This window comes from Microcaecilia unicolor, unplaced genomic scaffold, assembly GCF_901765095.1.
Source record: "Microcaecilia unicolor unplaced genomic scaffold, aMicUni1.1, whole genome shotgun sequence".
Classification (NCBI taxonomy): domain Eukaryota; kingdom Metazoa; phylum Chordata; class Amphibia; order Gymnophiona; family Siphonopidae; genus Microcaecilia; species Microcaecilia unicolor.
Window position 1 is genome coordinate 17,533 of NW_021963040.1, and position 18,234 is coordinate 35,766.

Consider the following 18,234-nt stretch of genomic DNA (forward strand, 5'->3'; position numbering starts at 1 on the left):
TTAGCTTCAAGGAGAGAAAAATCCCGGAAGTGTTCCAGAGATAAAACATATTTCCTGACAGTGTTCCTTATTCTGCCCCCATGGCAAAACAGAGTTCATTACTAAACCACTTCAAAAAAACCACGTATAGAGGAGCATGGTGAGGATGACCATTTTTTGAACACACTTTGTATTGCTGAACTAACATTACTAGCCTCCGACAATGTCTAAGAACAAGGTAGTTATCTACATTCCTGGGAGGTTTATCTGCCTGCATCTCAGAACTTCCAAGCAGTGACAGGTAAATATTCAACAGCAGACAATTTGGAGCTCTCCTACTGACAAACACAGAATATTGATAAGGCAAGGGTCTTTTTGTATTACTGTTGGTTGTGTTGTATCATCAATAAAAAACATATTATAAAAAAAAAAAAAAAAAAGAAAGTGAGTGAGTGGATATCAAAAGAAAAATAACCACAGAGTGATATCATAAACAGTCAAAAGCCATCTAAAAAAGAACCTTCCCAAGCTAGAACTCAGCAGCTGTTATGAGCAGGAGCACAGAATCCAGCAACAGAAATTACAAATTAAATTGATCTCTACCCAGAGAGGTGAAGGTCAGGAAAAAGGATCCAGAGCCAGAGACTTCCACTATGGAAGGTACGAGTACAGAATGCAAAGGAAGTAGAAAGGCACAAAGGCTGACACTTGAAAGATAATAGAGACTGGAAAGGAGGGGGATAGGAGAGACCAAAAAGCTAAACATAGTACAGGTCTTTTATCTGTCGTCATTTACTATGTTACTAAAAGGAAAGGAAACGAGAGGCACAAAAATTAGTCCAGAATATTTGATGCAAAGGGAGTGGGGAAACAGCCTAAAGCCTGGCTTGAAGATTAGTCAGACAGCGCAACAGGGAAAATGCACAAAGAATATAACGGTAGAGAGTCATGAAAAATCCATAGGCTGACCCAGGGAAGAGGAGAGACACTGGAAGCATACAAGTTGGACCCTGGTGGACTTGAGGCAGAAGGACCAAGATGTGAAGACAAGCAGAAACAGAACACACTACAGTAGCTGTACTGGTCCTGAGAAACCTGGAGTCTTTGCAGGTTGTAATACCATTTAAAAGACCTAATCAAAAACATACTGTAATGCATGAACTTTTAATACCACAAAAGGTTCCTTCTTCAGATGTCAAAAATAAAACCCATCTGGCTTCAAAGGTTCATATACTAGAGAGCAGAAGTAGTAACCTCGGTCCTCAAGGGCCGCAACCCAGTCAGGTTTTCAGAATTTCCTCAATGAATATGCATGGGATCTATCTGAAGACAGTACATGCAAATCAATTTCATGCACATTCTTTGTGGAAATTCTGAAAACCCAACTGGTTTCTGGCCCTCGAGGACAGAGCTTGCCTACCCCTGTACTAGAGCATCATTTTTGTAGGGTCCATTATAACAAACCACAATTTAGAAAGGTTCTAAACCAAGTAAGAAAGATCGAACAGATCCATCCTTCTCACATTTATTTCTGTTCTAATATCTACATTTAATAAATTATGGCTTCTTAAATGCAAAAAAAAAAACCTGCTTATTTTGCCATTACTACTAATTCTAAAGTTAAGGTTTCATTTCTGAAAGTATTGTAACATATCACCTGCCTCCCCTTTTGTAATATCACACAAAACTGGGGGGGGGGGGGGGGGGGGGGAGGAGAATCTTACCTTTAAGAAGTTGTCACTAGTTAACAGTTTAACCTGATGATCAGAATTCTGAGTATCCACATAACTGTAAAAAAAAAAGGATAAACAAAACGCTGTCAAGGCTGGCAAAAACTCAAGATGCCATCTGCATCTGCTATAAAAATTAGCCAAGGAAGCACCACTGGGGTCAGACTAGGGGACTTGAGAAGCCACCATGACTGGGGTTGGGCCTGGGTAAAGAAGCTGCCGCTAGGCTTGGGATCACCTGTTAGACTTTAGAAGAAAAGGGGGAAGGAGAATGTTAAAAAAAAAAAAAAAAGTGAATGTTAACAAAACTAGCTACAAATTTAAAAACAAAAAATAGTTATAAAGCATTTGTTTCCCCTGACTTCTAAACATTTGGGCCAACATGTAGTATTTTTAAAGATTTTTCCACCACTGTCGTATTTAGAGGGAACAACATTTGGTCTAGTTTACTGTATTCAGGACATTACTTCAATTTGAAAAAACAACTAAAAAGGAAAAAATGGTGAGGGAATATTAGAGCAGTAAATTATGAAAATGTGAATGGAGTGGTTTTTAAGCCTCACCTATGCTGATGTACATTTCGAATGAGCAGACTTTAAAAGCTGGCTATTCTGAAATTCAGAGTTAAATGGACTTTTTTTCCCCCCCCATGTGCTGAATCATTCTGCTTCTCTGAAACACCTTGTGAAACCTGTCAAATTCTATTCTCTAGGGACAGGCAGTTCTCTCCTTTCAGTAGAATTTATTTCCATACATTTGCTTTCATTCCATAACTGGAAAGCACATAATACTGGAATAATATAATACTAAAGGTTGCAATAAAAAAACAAAAACACAAAAGCTATATACCCCAACCAAATTAAATAACATTTTTTTTTGTTACATTTGTACCCCGCGCTTTCCCACTCATGGCAGGCTCAATGCGGCTTACATGGGGCAATGGAGGGTTAAGTGACTTGCCCAGAGTCACAAAGAGCTGCCTGTGCCTGAAGTGGGGAATCCAACTCAGTTCCTCAGTTCCCCAGGACCAAAGTCCACCACCCTAACCACTAGGCCACTCCTCCACTGTTGCTACTATTTGAGATTCTGCTATTCCACTAGCAACATTCCATGTAGAAGTCGGCCCTTGCAGATCACCAATGTGGCCGCGCAGGCTTCTGCTTCTGTGAGTCTGACGTCCTGCACATACGTGCAGGATATCAGACTCACAGAAACAGAAGCCTGCGCAGCCTTCTACATGGAATGTTGCTAGTGGAATAGCAACATTCCATATAGAATCTCCAATAGTAGCAACATTCCATGTAGAATCTCCAATAGTAGCAACATTCCATGTAGAATCTCCAATAGTATCTATTTTGTTTTCGTTACATTTGTACCCCGCGCTTTCCCACTCATGGCAGGCTCAATGCGGCTTACATGGGGCAATGGAGGGTTAAGTGACTTGCCCAGAGTCACAAGGAGCTGCCTGTGCCTGAAGTGGGAATTGAACTCAGTTCCTCAGTTCCCCAGGACCAAAGTCCACCACCCTAACCACTAGGCCACTCCTCCACTCCACTCCACAAGAGCATAATTAATAACATGTATTTCTCCAAGGACAAGCAGGACACATGATTACCATAGATGGGTGACATCATCCAATGGAGCCTCGGTATGAATGCTGCCCAGCGATCTAATTTCTAGAAACTTTTGACAACCCGACTGAACATGCACTTACTTTCCTATCTGCCTCAAACCTGCAGGACCAGCCAGTCATCCTTTTTTTCCATGGAGCATTTTTTTTTTGTGTCTGTGCTCTCCTCAGCGTGATTTTCTTTGGACTCCTGCTCTACCTTTTGCCACTTTTTTGGTGTGAGCAGCGTGGGACCACTCTCCCCTTTTCTTTAGCTCCCTTTTCACTTTTTCTTAGTTGCTTCAGCATTTCTAAGCTTCTTTTCTTTTTTTACAGCTCCACAGTCTGCTTAGGTCTGAGCTTCCCAGCCGGGACTTGGTTTTTCTTTCTCCTCTAAAAATTGAGAAATATGTGGGAGCAAGATGGCGCCTGAAAGGTGGTGCTAGGAGTCCCACTCCCTGGCTGCTGCTCTTAATTTTCTCCTTAATAGTTTTTCTCATGCTTATCATGGTAAAAAGGAAAAGGAAAGGGAAGGCATTCACTTACCCTGCAGTGCTGCGAGTCCCTTTGGCAACTAGACGGATAGATAAATTTGTTACTATCAGCGGAGAGATTTTCAGAGCTGTAGCCATGGATGCTACATTACGACCGGAAGAGCAGACTACTCCTGTGGATCCAGCACTTTAGTCTGGAGTACCATCTCCCACTGATGATGTAAGGAGAAATCCTGTTGCCAGCCCAACATTCGGAACTGCTGTTACAGTCATCTCTGCAGGAGTCGCTGGTTCAGAAGAAAGTTTGAGTGCTTATCTCTCTGGAAGTGAGAAGACTGAAGATTCGGTGCACCTCATCTTTGCGGTGGGGAAATCTAATGGCTGCTTTTCATGAAAATAGAGTCTGTGTACTCTGTAACGCCTGACTGAAGCACAATCTAACTAGCACTGTTTATTTAGGAGAGGTTGTGTAACAAGAATGGCAGCCTGTCATAGCAGAATATCAGAAAGGTGAAGATGGAAATGACAGACGCTAGGGCAGCTTAAAGTGCCGCTTAAAGAGTGGAATGCAAACTAGTGATAAGAAGAGCATTTCTGAAGGAATGAAACTAAGGAGTATTATTAAAAAGGGGATAGGGTGTAGAAGAAATTAACTGCAGTGTCAGCAGAAACTAGGAAGGTGGGAGGGAGTCAGCAGACGTTGAGATCTGCATGTATGCAATTAGAAGTGAAAGGAAGAAAGGTATAGAAACAGGGTTGAAGAAAGAGAAGATGGGAACAAATTGCCCACCAAGTGTGTCAAGGTTCAGCTTTCAGTAGCAAGATGTTTCCTTCTACAGGTCCACTTGGTTGAGCCTGTGCCACCAGGGGAAGAAGGGAAGAGATTCTATTCCAAGTACATCTTCGTGCCCAAGAAAACAGGGAGATTTATTTATTTGTTACATTTGTAGCTCACATTTTCCCACCTATTTGTAGGCTCAATGTGGCTTACATAGTACCGGAGAGGTGTTTGCAGACTCCGGTGTGAACAAATACAATGTGATGTTGTGGTAAGATAAAGTTCATGTAGTACAGCCACATTAGGAATCGTAGAGCGGATGAGTTGTGTTATGTTCTTTACATGCTTTAGTTTTCTTGTGTAGCCAAGTTTAGGTATTTAGGTTGGATCGGTAGGGTATGCCTTTTTAAATAGGGTGGTTTTTAGTATTTTCCGGAAGTTTAGGTGGTCGTACGAGGTTTTCAAGGCTTTTGGTAGCGCGTTCCACAGTTGTGTGCTTATGTAGGAAAAGCTGGATGCGTAGGTAGATTTGTATTTAAGTCCTTTACAGCTTGGGTAGTGTAGATTTAGATATGTTCGTGTTGATTCGGATGCGTTTCTGGTTGGCAAGTCGATTAAGTCTGTCATGTATCCAGGGGCTTCACCGTAGATAATTTTGTGAACCAGGGTGCAGATTTTGAAGGCAATGTGTTCTTTGATTGGGAACCAGCGTAATTTTTCGCGGAGGGGTTTTGCACTTTCAAATCGCGTTTTTCCAAATATAAGCCTAGCTGCCGTGTTTTGAGCTGTCTGAAGTTTCTTTAAGGTTTGTTCTTTGCATCCTGCATAGATTCCACTGCAGTAATCTAAGTGGCTTATTACCATTGATTGTATCAGGTTGCGAAAAGTTTCCCTCGGGAAGAATTGTTTCACGCGTTTGAGTTTCCACATTGAGTGGAACATTTTCTTTGTGGTGGATTTCACTTGACTCCAGTGTTAGGTTGTGGTCCATTATAACGCAGAGGATTTTCAGGCTGTCTGAAATAGGGAGGGTGTAATCTGGGGTGTCGATATTTGTGGGGTTGTCCTTGTTGTGTTGGGATGAGAGGATGAGACAATGTGTTTTTTACTTTATTGAGTTTTAATTGAAATGCATTTGCCCAAGAGTGCATGATGTTTAAGCTTAGCTTGATTTCGTTGGTGATTTCTGTCAGTCAAATTTTGTAGGGAATGTATATTATGACATCGTCTGCATAGATGAAAGGGTTAAGGCCTTGGTTGGATAGGGACTTGGCTAGTGGGGTCATCATTAAGTTGAAGAGGGTCGGTGATAGCGGTGATCCTTGTGGTACTCCACAGTCTGCTTTTCAAGGTGATGATGTTCTTGAGTTTGATTTTACTTGATATGTTCTTGTGGTTAGGAAACCCTTGATCCAGCTGACTACGTTTCCACCGATTCCCAACTTGTCTAGTAGTCTTATTAGTATGTTGTGGTTTACCATGTCGAATGCGCGCGACATGTCGAATTGGAGGAGGATGTTTTTGCCTGTTGCTATTTCCTGTTTGAATTTGGCTAGGAGGGTGAGTAGTACTATTTCAGTGATATGGAGGGGGAGAAAACCTGTGATTCGTGTAATATTGAGAATTTGCTTATATAATCTGTAAGTTGTTTGGTTACCATGCTTTCCATCAGTTTGACTACCAACGGGATAGACGCTACATGGTTTCCCTGGGCACCCTGCTTCCCATGATTCATGCAAACGAATGACCATGCTCTCTGAACTTAGAAGATGCTTACACCCACATACAGATATATCCCAGTCACAGGATGCATCTCAGATTTTGAGTATGGAAACACCATTACCAGTATCACATCCTGCCTTTTGTACTTGCATCCACTTCCAGAGTCTTTACAAAATGCCTCACAGTAGTTGCAGTGTCACTAAGCAGACTGGGAGTGCATGTGTTTTTCTACCTGAATAACTGGCTAATAAAAAGCACATTAACGGAAGGTGCTCAAGAATCAATGCGGTGAACTATTTGGGTGCTACAGCTACTAGGGTTTGTCATCAACTACCTAAAATCCCATCTTCCCCCATTTCCGCAATTGAAGTTTATTGGAATGCTGCTAGACATGGTTCAGGCTCGAGCCTTCCTGCCAGCTTCCAGGGCAGATATCATGATCACCATCAGTCATCGGAGCTAGCAGGTCACAGCTCAGCAGATATTGCAGTTGTTCAAATGATGTGCCTCCCATTTGAGAGAGGTCCAATGGACGTAGCTTCCCAGTGGTGTCAAGCCATGGAAAACCTAATGGACGTCATCACTGTCAGTCCAGAGCTCATGCAGGAAATCTAATGGATGTCATCACTGTCACTCATCATTGTTACTCCAGAGCTCATGGAGTCGGCTCCTGTGGTAGACAATTTGGGACAATTTGATGATGGGACTCAGATTCCAAATTCCTTTTCCTCACAAGATGCTGACAATAGATGTGACCAACATGGGCTGGTAGGAGGGGCTCATGTGGATGGGCTTCACATTCAAGGTCACTGGTCTGCCCAGGAGACTCAGCTCTACATCAAACTCCTGGAGCTGGGTTATTTGGAACGCTTTAAAGGCTTTCAGAAATCAGCTGATGCACCAAATTATCCTAATTCAAATGGACAATCAGGTTCTGATGTACCCGTGTCAACAAACAGGGAGGCATGGGATCATACCTCTTGTTTCAGGAACTGGTTGGGGATGGGATGGGAAGGGGACTTGATATACCGCCTTTCTGTGGTTTTTGCAATGGAAGGTTAAGTGACTTGCCCAGAGTCACAAGGAGCTGTAGTGGGACTCAAATCCAGTTCCCCAGGGTCAAAGTCCACTGCACTAACCACTAGGCTACTCCATCATTGGATGTGGTAGTGGGCATCCAGCAATGGCATAATGCCGCATTGGGCCTGCCGTGAGTGGGAAAGTGCGGGGTATAAATGTAACAAAAAATAAAAAAATAAATAAAAATAATGCTCAGGGCCACATACTTTGAAAGCAAAGACAATAGTCTGACAAACAGATTGAGCAGGTGATGCAACTGTACGAGTTGTCCACATGTGCACTGCCTGGAAGATCTTCTGAGCCTGGGGCACCTCCTTGGTGGATCTCTTTGCGACTCATCTCAACAACAAAGTCCCTCAGTTCTGCTCCAGACTGAGATCACACAGTATATTAGCATTGGATGCCTTTCTCCTCAATTGGGGGAAGGGGCTTCTATATGTGTATCCTCCTCCCATACCTCTAGCGGGGAAGATTTTGCTGAAACTCAAGCAGGACCAGGTAACTATGATCCTCACTGTACCTTCCTGGCCAAGGCACATATGGTTTCTTCTACTTCTGGAGTTAGTCTCAGCAGATCCATGGAGACTGGACTGTTTTCCTGAACGATCCATCCAGTATGCCCAACAGTCACACTCATCATCAATTCATGATTAAATCAAAATGAACGCGATATTATATACTTGACCACAGACTCTCTTCAGTGTTTCTGGGACATGGACAGTAGAAGTTCGCTCAGCTCTGTCCTTATGTTCCAACTACTGGAGATACCATCAAAGCCCACTCCAGCTTACCCGAATCAGTCTTGTCATATGCGGAACCCAGACTTTAAAATTCTGCCCAGCACTGTCCTCGGTTCCAGCTAATGAAGTTGCCGTTGAAGCCCTTTCCAGCCCATCCTAAACCGGATTGCCATATGCAGAACACAGACCTACAAAATCTGCCCAGCACCTTAGTTCTTCACAGCCAGAGTCACCAGCCAATCATCACTCAGACATCCACACACATGCAGCCATTTAAGGTTTTCGTTATACCATCCATTTTCTAACTAGAGATCTTTTCTGTTGCAACAATTCTGAAATTCTTACTCCGTTAATATGATTGCCATGATATTCTTATGCACCTTATCTGTTATCTATATTCTGATTTTCTTATTCCATCAATGTGATTGTCGTTGTATTATATTGTAAGCCACTTTGAGCCTGCAAATTGGTGGGAAAATGTGGGTTATAAATGCAGCAAATAAATAAATAAATCCCACACCAATTTGAATTCCATTACTATTTTTGTCTCTTACTGAAGGTGCGGAGGGAGAGGTAGGAAGAGAACTCATAACCACTTGTAACCTCCTCTCCTCCTTCCTGTACACGTTAATTGATTTGATTACTTTATTTTTTGTCTAATTAGATTGTAAGCTCTTTGAGCAGGGACTGTCTTTCTTCTATGTTTGTGCAGCGCTGCGTACGCCTTGTAGCGCTATAGAAATGCTAAATAGTAGTAGTAGTAGTAGTCTATCACCTCCCATGGGAGGGAATTCCAGACATTGAACATCCTCTCTGTGAAAAAGAATTTCCTGAAATTACTCCTAAGTCTACCACCCCACAACCTCAGCTCATGTCCTCCAGTTTTACTGTTTCCCCTTCTCTGGTAAAGATTTGTGTCTATATTAATACCTTTCAAGTTTTTAAAAGTCTGTACCATATCTCCCTTGTCTCTTTTCTCTAGGATATACAGTATATATATTAAGGTCTTTCAGTCTTTTCTCCTACATCTTATGGCACAAGCCCTGTATCATTTTTGTTGCATTCCTCCAGACCGTTTCTAGTCTTTTCACATCCTTAGCAAGATATGGTCTCCAAAACTGAACATTACTCCAGGTGGGGCCTCACCAATGACTTGTACAGGGGTATCAACACATCCTTTCTTCTGCTGCTTACGCCTCTCTCGATGCAGCCTAGCATCCTTCTGGCTATGGCCACTACCTTCTCACACTGTTTTGTTGCTTAAAGAACCTCAGACACCATTACCCCAAGGATCCTCTCCCTGTCTGTGAATATCAGCCTCTCACCTCCTAGGATATACGGCTCCCTTGGATTTCTACTTCCCAAATGCATCACTCTGCACATCTTTGCAATACATTTTAATTTCCAAACATTAGACCATTTTTCTAACTTTTGCAGATTCCTTTTCATTTTTCCACTCCCTCCGGGGTGTCCACTCTATTACAAATCTTGGTATCATCCACAAAAAGGCAAACCTTATCTTTTAACCCTTCAGCAATGTCACTCACAAATATATTGAGCAGAAATTGGCCCTAACACTGATCCTTGAGGCACTCCGCTACTCACATTTCCTGTCATCCAGTTTCTAATCCAGATCACCATTTTGGGTCCTAACTTCAGCCTGTCGTTTAATTAAGAGTTCAAGTGTACAGCGCTGCGTACGTCTAGTAGCGCTTTAGAAATGATAAGTAGTAGTAGTAGAAGTAGCCTCCTATGAGGAACCGTGTCAAAAGCTTTGCTGAAATGTGTAACAATACCTGTATGTAGCTGAGGACTATTGTTAATGATTGTTGGGTTGTCTATATATGAGTAGAAAACCCGGGGGGGTGGGGGGGACTATAAGTCTCACAGTGATTCAGCCAAGTACCACAATTAAAAATGTTCTCTATAAGGGGCAAGCAATGAGACAATTTGAAACAAAATACAGGTTTTGCTACAATCTTTCTCCTTTAAAACCAAATATTCCCAATATACATGGCATTTTCTTTAATGTAATCTCTAACTGCTAACTAAACCAAACAGCGAATGCTACATACCTGTAGAAGGTATTCTCCGAGGACAGCAGGCTGATTGTTCTCACTGATGGGGTTGACGTCCTCGGCAGCCCCCTCCATCGGAAAGTTTACTAGCAAAGGCCTTTGCTAGTCCTCGCGCGCCCATGCGCACCGCGCATGCGCGGCCGTCTTCCCGCCCGAAACCGGCTCGAGCCGGCCAGTCCAGTATGTAGCAAGACAATACACTTCAAGGGAAGAATCAACTCCAAAGGGGAGGCGGGCGGGTTTGTGAGAACAATCAGCCTGCTGTCCTCGGAGAATACCTTCTACAGGTATGTAGCATTCGCTTTCTCCGAGGACAAGCAGGCTGCTTGTTCTCACTGATGGGGTATCCCTAGCCCCCAGGCTCACTCAAAACAACAACATTGGTCAATTGGGCCTCGCAACGGCGAGGACATAACTGAGATTGACCTAAAAAAATTTACCAACTAACTGAGAGTGTAGCCTGGAACAGAACAAACAGGGCCCTCGGGGGGTGGAGTTGGATCCTAAAGCCCAAACAGGTTCTGAAGAACTGACTGCCCGAACCGACTGTCGCGTCGGGTATCCTGCTGCAGGCAGTAATGAGATGTGAATGTGTGGACAGATGACCACGTCGCAGCTTTGCAAATTTCTTCAATGGAGGCTGACTTCAAGTGGGCTACCGACGCAGCCATGGCTCTAACATTATGAGCCGTGACATGACCCTCAAGAGCCAGCCCCGCCTGGGCGTAAGTGAAGGAAATGCAATCTGCTAGCCAATTGGATATGGTGCGTTTCCCTACAGCCACTCCCCTCCTATTGGGATCAAAAGAAACAAACAATTGGGCGGACTGTCTGTGGGGCTGTGTCCGCTCCAAATAGAAGGCCAATGCTCTCTTGCAGTCCAAAGTGTGCAGCTGACGTTCAGCAGGGCAGGAATGAGGACGGGGAAAGAATGTTGGCAAGACAATTGACTGGTTCAGATGGAACTCCGACACAACCTTTGGCAGGAACTTAGGGTGAGTGCGGAGGACTACTCTGTTATGATGAAATTTGGTGTAAGGGGCCTGGGCTACCAGGGCCTGAAGCTCACTGACTCTACGAGCTGAAGTAACTGCCACCAAGAAAATGACCTTCCAAGTCAAGTACTTCAGATGGCAGGAATTCAGTGGCTCGAAAGGAGGTTTCATCAGCTGGGTGAGAACGACATTGAGATCCCATGACACTGTAGGAGGCTTGACAGGGGGCTTTGACAAAAGCAAACCTCTCATGAAGCGAACAACTAAAGGCTGTCCTGAGATCGGCTTACCTTCCACACGGTAATGGTATGCACTGATTGCGCTAAGGTGAACTCTTACAGAGTTGGTCTTGAGACCAGACTCAGACAAGTGCAGAAGGTATTCAAGCAGGGTCTGTGTAGGACAAGAGCGAGGATCTAGGGCCTTGCTGTCACACCAGACGGCAAACCTCCTCCAATGGAAGAAGTAACTTCTCTTAGTGGAATCTTTCCTGGAAGCAAGCAAGATGCGGGAGACACCCTCTGACAGACCCAAAGAGGCAAAGTCTACGCCCTCAACATCCAGGCCGTAAGAGCCAGCGACTGGAGGTTGGGATGCAGAAGCACCCCTTCGTCCTGTGTGATGAGGGTCGGAAAACACTCCAATCTCCACGGTTCTTCGGAGGACAACTCCAGAAGAAGAGGGAACCAGATCTGACGCGGCCAAAAAGGAGCAATCAGAATCATGGTGCCTCGGTCTTGCTTGAGTTTCAACAAAGTCTTCCCCACCAGAGGTATGGGAGGATAAGCATACAGCAGACCCTCCCCCCAGTCCAGGAGGAAGGCATCCGATGCCAGTCTGCCGTGGGCCTGAAGCCTGGAACAGAACTGAGGGACTTTGTGGTTCACTCGAGATGCGAAGAGATCTACCAAGGGGGTGCCCCACACCTGGAAGAGCTGTCGTACCACACGGGAATTGAGCGACCACTCGTGAGGTTGCATAATCCTGCTCAACCTGTCGGCCAGACTGTTGTTTACGCCTGCCAGATATGTGGCTTGGAGCACCATGCCGTGACGGCGAGCCCAGAGCCACATGCTGACGGCTTCCTGACACAGGGGGCGAGATCCGGTGCCCCCCTGCTTGTTGACATAATACATGGCAACCTGGTTGTCTGTCTGAATTTGGATAATTTGATGGGACAGCCGATCTCTGAAAGCCTTCAGAGCGTTCCAGATCGCTCGTAACTCCAGAAGATTGATCTGCAGATCGCGTTCCTGGAGGGACCAACTTCCTTGGGTGTGAAGCCCATCGACATGAGCTCCCCACCCAGGAGGGACGCATCCGTGGTCAGCACTTTTTGTGGCTGAGGAATTTGGAAGGGACGCCCCAGAGTCAAATTGGAGCAAATCGTCCACCAATACAGGGATTTGAGAAAACTCGTGGACAGGTGGATCACGTCCTCTAGACCCCCAGCGGCCTGATACCACTGGGAGGCTAGGGTCCATTGAGCAGATCTCATGTGAAGGCGGGCCATGGGAGTCACATGAACTGTGGAGGCCATGTGGCCCAGCAATCTCAACATCTGCCGAGCTGTGATCTGCTGGGACGCTCGCACCCGCGAGACGAGGGACAGCAAGTTGTTGGCTCTCGTCTCTGGGAGATAGGTGCGAGCCGTCCGAGAATCCAGCAGAGCTCCTATGAATTCGAGTCTCTGCACTGGGAGAAGATGGGACTTTGGATAATTTATCACAAACCCCAGTAGCTCCAGTAGGCGAATAGTCAACTGCATGGACTGCAGGGCTCCTGCCTCGGATGTGTTCTTCACCAGCCAATCGTCGAGATATGGGAACACGTGCACCCCCAGCCTGCGAAGTGCCGCTGCTACCACAGCTAGGCACTTTGTGAACACCCTGGGCGCAGAGGCGAGCCCAAAGGGTAGCACACAGTACTGGAAGTGGCGTGTGCCCAGCTGAAATCGCAGATACTGTCTGTGAGCTGGCAGTATCGGGATGTGAGTGTAGGCATCCTTCAAGTCCAGAGAGCATAGCCAATCGTTTTGCTGAATCATGGGGAGAAGGGTGCCCAGGGAAAGCATCCTGAACTTTTCTTTTACGAGATATTTGTTCAGGGCCCTTAGGTCTAGGATGGGACGCATCCCCCCTGTTTTCTTTTCCACAAGGAAGTACCTGGAATAGAATCCCAGCCCTTCTTGCCCGGATGGCACGGGCTCGACCGCATTGGCGCTGAGATGGGCGGAGAGTTCCTCTGCAAGTACCTGCTTGTGCTGGAAGCTGTAAGACTGAGCTCCCGGTGGGCAATTTGGAGGTTTTGAGGCCAAATTGAGGGTGTATCCTTGCCGGACTATTTGCAGAACCCACTGATCGGAGGTTATGAGAGGCCACCTTTGGTGAAAAGCTTTCAACCTCCCCCCGACCGGCAGGTCGCCCGGCACTGACACTTGGATGTCGGCTATGCTCTGCTGGAGCCAGTCAAAAGCTCGCCCCTTGCTTTTGCTGGGGAGCCGCGGGGCCTTGCTGAGGCGCACGCTGCTGACGAGAGCGAGCGCGCTGGGGCTTAGCCTGGGCCGCAGGCTGTCGGGAAGGAGGATTGTACCTACGCTTACCAGAAGCATAGGGACCAGTCTTCCTTCCCCCGAAAAATCTTCTACCTGTAGAGGTAGAGGCTGAAGGCTGCCGGCGGGAGAACTTGTCGAATGCGGTGTCCCGCTGGTGGAGAGACTCTACCACCTGCTCGACTTTTTCTCCAAAAATGTTGTCCGCACGGCAAGGCGAGTCCGCAATCCGCTGCTGGAGTCTATTCTCCAGGTCGGCGGCACGCAGCCATGAGAGCCTGCGCATCACCACACCTTGAGCAGCGGCCCTGGACGCAACATCAAAAGTGTCATAAACTCCTCTGGCCAGGAATTTTCTGCACGCCTTCAGCTGCCTGACCACCTCCTGAAAAGGCTTGGCTTGCTCAGGGGGAAGAGCATCAACCAAGCCCGCCAACTGCCGCACATTGTTCCGCATGTGTATGCTCGTGTAGAGCTGGTAAGACTGGATCTTGGCCACGAGCATAGAAGAATGGTAGGCCTTCCTCCCAAAGGAGTCTAAGGTTCTAGGGTCTTTGCCCGGGGGCGCCGAAGCATGCTCCCTAGAACTCTTAGCCTTCTTTAGGGCCAAATCCACAACTCCAGAGTCATGAGGCAACTGAGTGCGCATCAGCTCTGGGTCCCCATGGATCTGGTACTGGGACTCGATCTTCTTGGGAATGTGGGGATTACTTAATGGTTTGGTCCAGTTCGCAAGCAATGTCTTTTTCAGGACATGGTGCAAGGGAACAGTGGACGCTTCCTTAGGTGGAGAAGGATAGTCCAGGAGCTCAAACATTTCAGCCCTGGGCTCGTCCTCCACAACCACCGGGAAGAGGATGGCCGTAGACATCTCCCGGACAAAGGAAGCAAAAGACAGACTCTCGGGAGGAGAAAGCTGTCTCTCAGGAGAGGGAGTGGGATCAGAAGGAAGACCCTCAGAGAAATATCTGGGATCTTCCTCTTCCTCCCACGAGGCCTCACCCTCGGTGTCAGACACAAGTTCACGAACCTGTGTCTGCAACCTCGCCCTGCTCGACTCGGTGGAACCCCGTCCACGGTGGGGGCGTCGAGAGGTAGACTCCCTCGCCCGCATCGGCGAAGCTCCCTCCGCCGACGTAGTCGGGGAGCCTTCCTGGGAGGTGGCCGCGGTCGGCACCGCACGCGGTACCGACGTCGGGGACCTCAACCTGGGCGATGGGCCAGCCGGCGCCACGCTCGACGGTACCGGAGGCGCAAGCACCGCCGGTACCGGAGGGGTAGGGCGCAACAGCTCTCCCAGAATCTCTGGGAGAACGGCCCGGAGGCTCTCGTTTAGAGTGGCTGCAGAAAAAGGCTGAGAGGTCGATGCAGGCGTCGACGTCAGAACCTGTTCCGGGCGAGGAGGCTGTTCCGGGCTGTCCAGAGTGGAGCGCATCGACACCTCCTGAACAGAGGGTGAGCGGTCCTCTCGGTGCCGATGCCTGCTGGGTGCCGAATCCCTCGGCGACCCAGAGCTCTCGGTGCCCACACGGGGAGGAGACCGGTGTCGATGCTTCTTCGACTTCTTCCGAAGCATGTCACCGGAGCTCCCCGGCACCGACGAGGAGGACGTAGAATCCATCCGTCGCTTCCTCGGGGCCGAGACCGAAGAGGGTCGATCCCGGGGGGGCTGTACCGCAGGAGCCCTCAGGGTAGGAGGAGACCCACCCGAAGGCTCACTGCCACCAGCAGGGGAATGGACAGCCCTCACCTGCACTCCTGACGATGCACCTCCGTCCGACGACATCAGCAGATGAAGTCTCGGTACCACCGACGTCGATGCAGTCGCCCGATGCCTCGGCGCCGATGCAGAGGTCCGATGCCTCGATGCAGTCGATGGAGCGGCAGCCAAGGAAGATGGTCCGGACGCTGACGACGTCGATGCACTCGATGCCTCCGGTGCCGATGTCGACGAAGAGCCCGAGAACAACACGTTCCACTGGGCTAATCTCGCTACCTGAGTCCGCCTTTGTAACAGGGAACACAGACTGCAGTTCTGAGGGCGGTGCTGGGCTCCTAGACACTGAAGACACGCAGAGTGCCTATCAGTGAGCGAGATTACCCGGGCGCACTGGGTGCACTTCTTGAAGCCGCTGGAAGGCTTCGATGTCATGGGCGGAAAAATCACGCCGGCGAAATCAAAAGCCGAAATGGCGAAAATTGAAGCACCAAAATTTAAAGGGAGAAAAATCTCTGGCCGGCTCGAGCCGGTTTCGGGCGGGAAGACGGCCGCGCATGCGCGGTGCGCATGGGCGCGCGAGGACTAGCAAAGGCCTTTGCTAGTAAACTTTCCGATGGAGGGGGCTGCCGAGGACGTCAACCCCATCAGTGAGAACAAGCAGCCTGCTTGTCCTCGGAGAATAAACTAAAGCTACTCTCTTATCTAGGATTGACAATGGAAAATAAACCTTGCAGAGTCAAAGTTAGGAAACTTCGAAAGAATTAATAAAGTGATAGAACAGAGACAGTTTGAAATGCCTATCCTAGGCAGAGGGATTTTTGTTTTTTTAAATCTAGGTTAGAAGACATTAAGAACATTAAGTATTGCCATACTGGGACAGACCAAAGGTCCATCAAGCCCAGCATCCTGTTTCCAACAGTGGCCAATCCAGGTTATAAGTACCTGGCAAGATCCCAAACAGCACAATACATTTTATGCCGCTTATCCTAGAAATACTGATCAAGTACTGTGGCAATATTCTACCGTACTATAGCTTAATCTGATATGTAATACAAAGGCTAGTAGAAAATCTGATGTGTGTTTATGTTGCGTCTTACCCCTGCGACTGTATGAGACTTTCCCTATTCAGAAATACCGCTGAGAAATATACCCAGCACTAAGACGCAACATATACACACATCAGATTTTCTATTAACCTTTGTATTACATATCCTAGAAATAAGCAGTGGATTTTCCCCAAGTCCATTTTAATAATGGCTTATGGACTTTTCTTTTAGGAAGCTATCCAAACTTTTTTAAAACTCTGCTAAGCTAACTGCTTTTACTATATTCTCTGGCAAAGAATTCCAGAGTTTAATTACATGTTGAGTGAAGAAATATTTTCTCTGATTCATTTTAAATGTATTACTTTGTAGCTTAATTGCGTGCCCCCTAGTCCTAGTATTTTTGGAAAGAATAAACAAGCGATTCACATCTACTCCACTCATTATTTTATAGACCTCTATCATATCTCCCCTCAGCCGTCTTTTCTCCAAGCTGAAGAACCCTAGCCACTTTATAGCCTTTCCTCATAGGAAAGTTGTTCCATCCCCTTTATCATTTTCATTGTCCTTCTCTGTACCTTTTCTAATTTCACTATATCTTTCTTGCGATGCAGTAACCAGAATTGCACATGAGCACTACACCGCAATACAGATACACAGTCAGCACAATTTAACTAAGCAATTGAAGTCCAGAGAAGATAGGTAGCTAAACCTATAGCCAGACAGTTGAGATATTATCTCTTGTAGACCCTGATGGTGCGTTAAATATTTGCTGGGCCCAGCTGCAGAGCCTTAGTCCCTAACATGGGAGAAAAAAAAAGTTTATTTTCAAAGCTGTGTTTTCCTTCTAGAGGCATATGATGCCATAAACTATATCAGTCCATGGTCAAGGAAAAGGTGTAATAGACTTCTGGCAAAAGAGCCTGCTGCTTCTACTTACCTCATGAATGACGACAGCTGTCGAATGTTCTCACACTGACTGTGTGACAAATTCCTGAGTCTTTTCTTTGCTATAGACAGGTGACAGCAAAGAACACTGAGTGCCTGGGAGTAGAAGTGCTCTACAACAGACAGCTGAGGAAAAGAAAAAACCAAGCATGCAGTCAAAGCAGGTGATGCAGACTGGAAAAATCACAGTTATTTTAGTAAAAGATATGATTGTGACCTAGGCTAACCTTTGGCATGACTATTTCCCCCCCTTTTTTTTCTCTTTGCATATTTTCTACTTTAAAGAGATTTTTTCCAGACCGGCACAAGAAAAACATGCTTTTCCTTATCAGTAGTGGATAGAGTAGACACTGCTAGACAAAGCAGATCTCTTTCCTCCACTGAGAAAATATATCCATTTTACCTCCCATGGGAAAAACATACCCAATTTGTACACTGTGATGCTGTGAGTGAGGAATGAGGGCAGCCTTCAAAATAAACATAGCCTGTTCTGCCCCCATTTGCATGGAGGCAGGCTGTCCCATTGTTTATATGTATATGTTGGACATTGTTTATATCAGATTGCATTGCCTGCAGTAGTTTAGAGTGCTTGTGCCCTTGAAAGGCAGGACTACAAATCTTAAGTCATAGTAACATAGTAGATGACGGCAGAAAAAGACCTGCACAGTCCATCCAGTCTGCCCAACAAGATAACTCATATGTGCTACTTTTTGTGTATACCCTACTTTGATTTGTACCTGTGTTCTTCAGGGCACAGACCGTATAAG

The 18,234-nt window shown here is 46.5% G+C and overlaps 1 protein-coding gene across 1 annotated transcript in view; it reads right to left on the bottom strand.

Annotated features, from left to right (window-relative positions):
- The window catches only part of LOC115458817 (origin recognition complex subunit 3-like), a gene marked incomplete at its 3' end in the record, with an annotated part of 99,695 nt that overhangs the window by 15,592 nt on the left and 65,869 nt on the right, over positions 1-18,234 (bottom strand). The window contains exons 10-11 of the mRNA XM_030188629.1: positions 17,460-17,593; positions 1,704-1,767 (exon numbers count right to left, since the gene is read on the bottom strand). Coding sequence (XP_030044489.1) covers positions 1,704-1,767; positions 17,460-17,593 — 198 coding nt within the window. The remainder of the gene's footprint in view (positions 1-1,703; positions 1,768-17,459; positions 17,594-18,234) is intronic.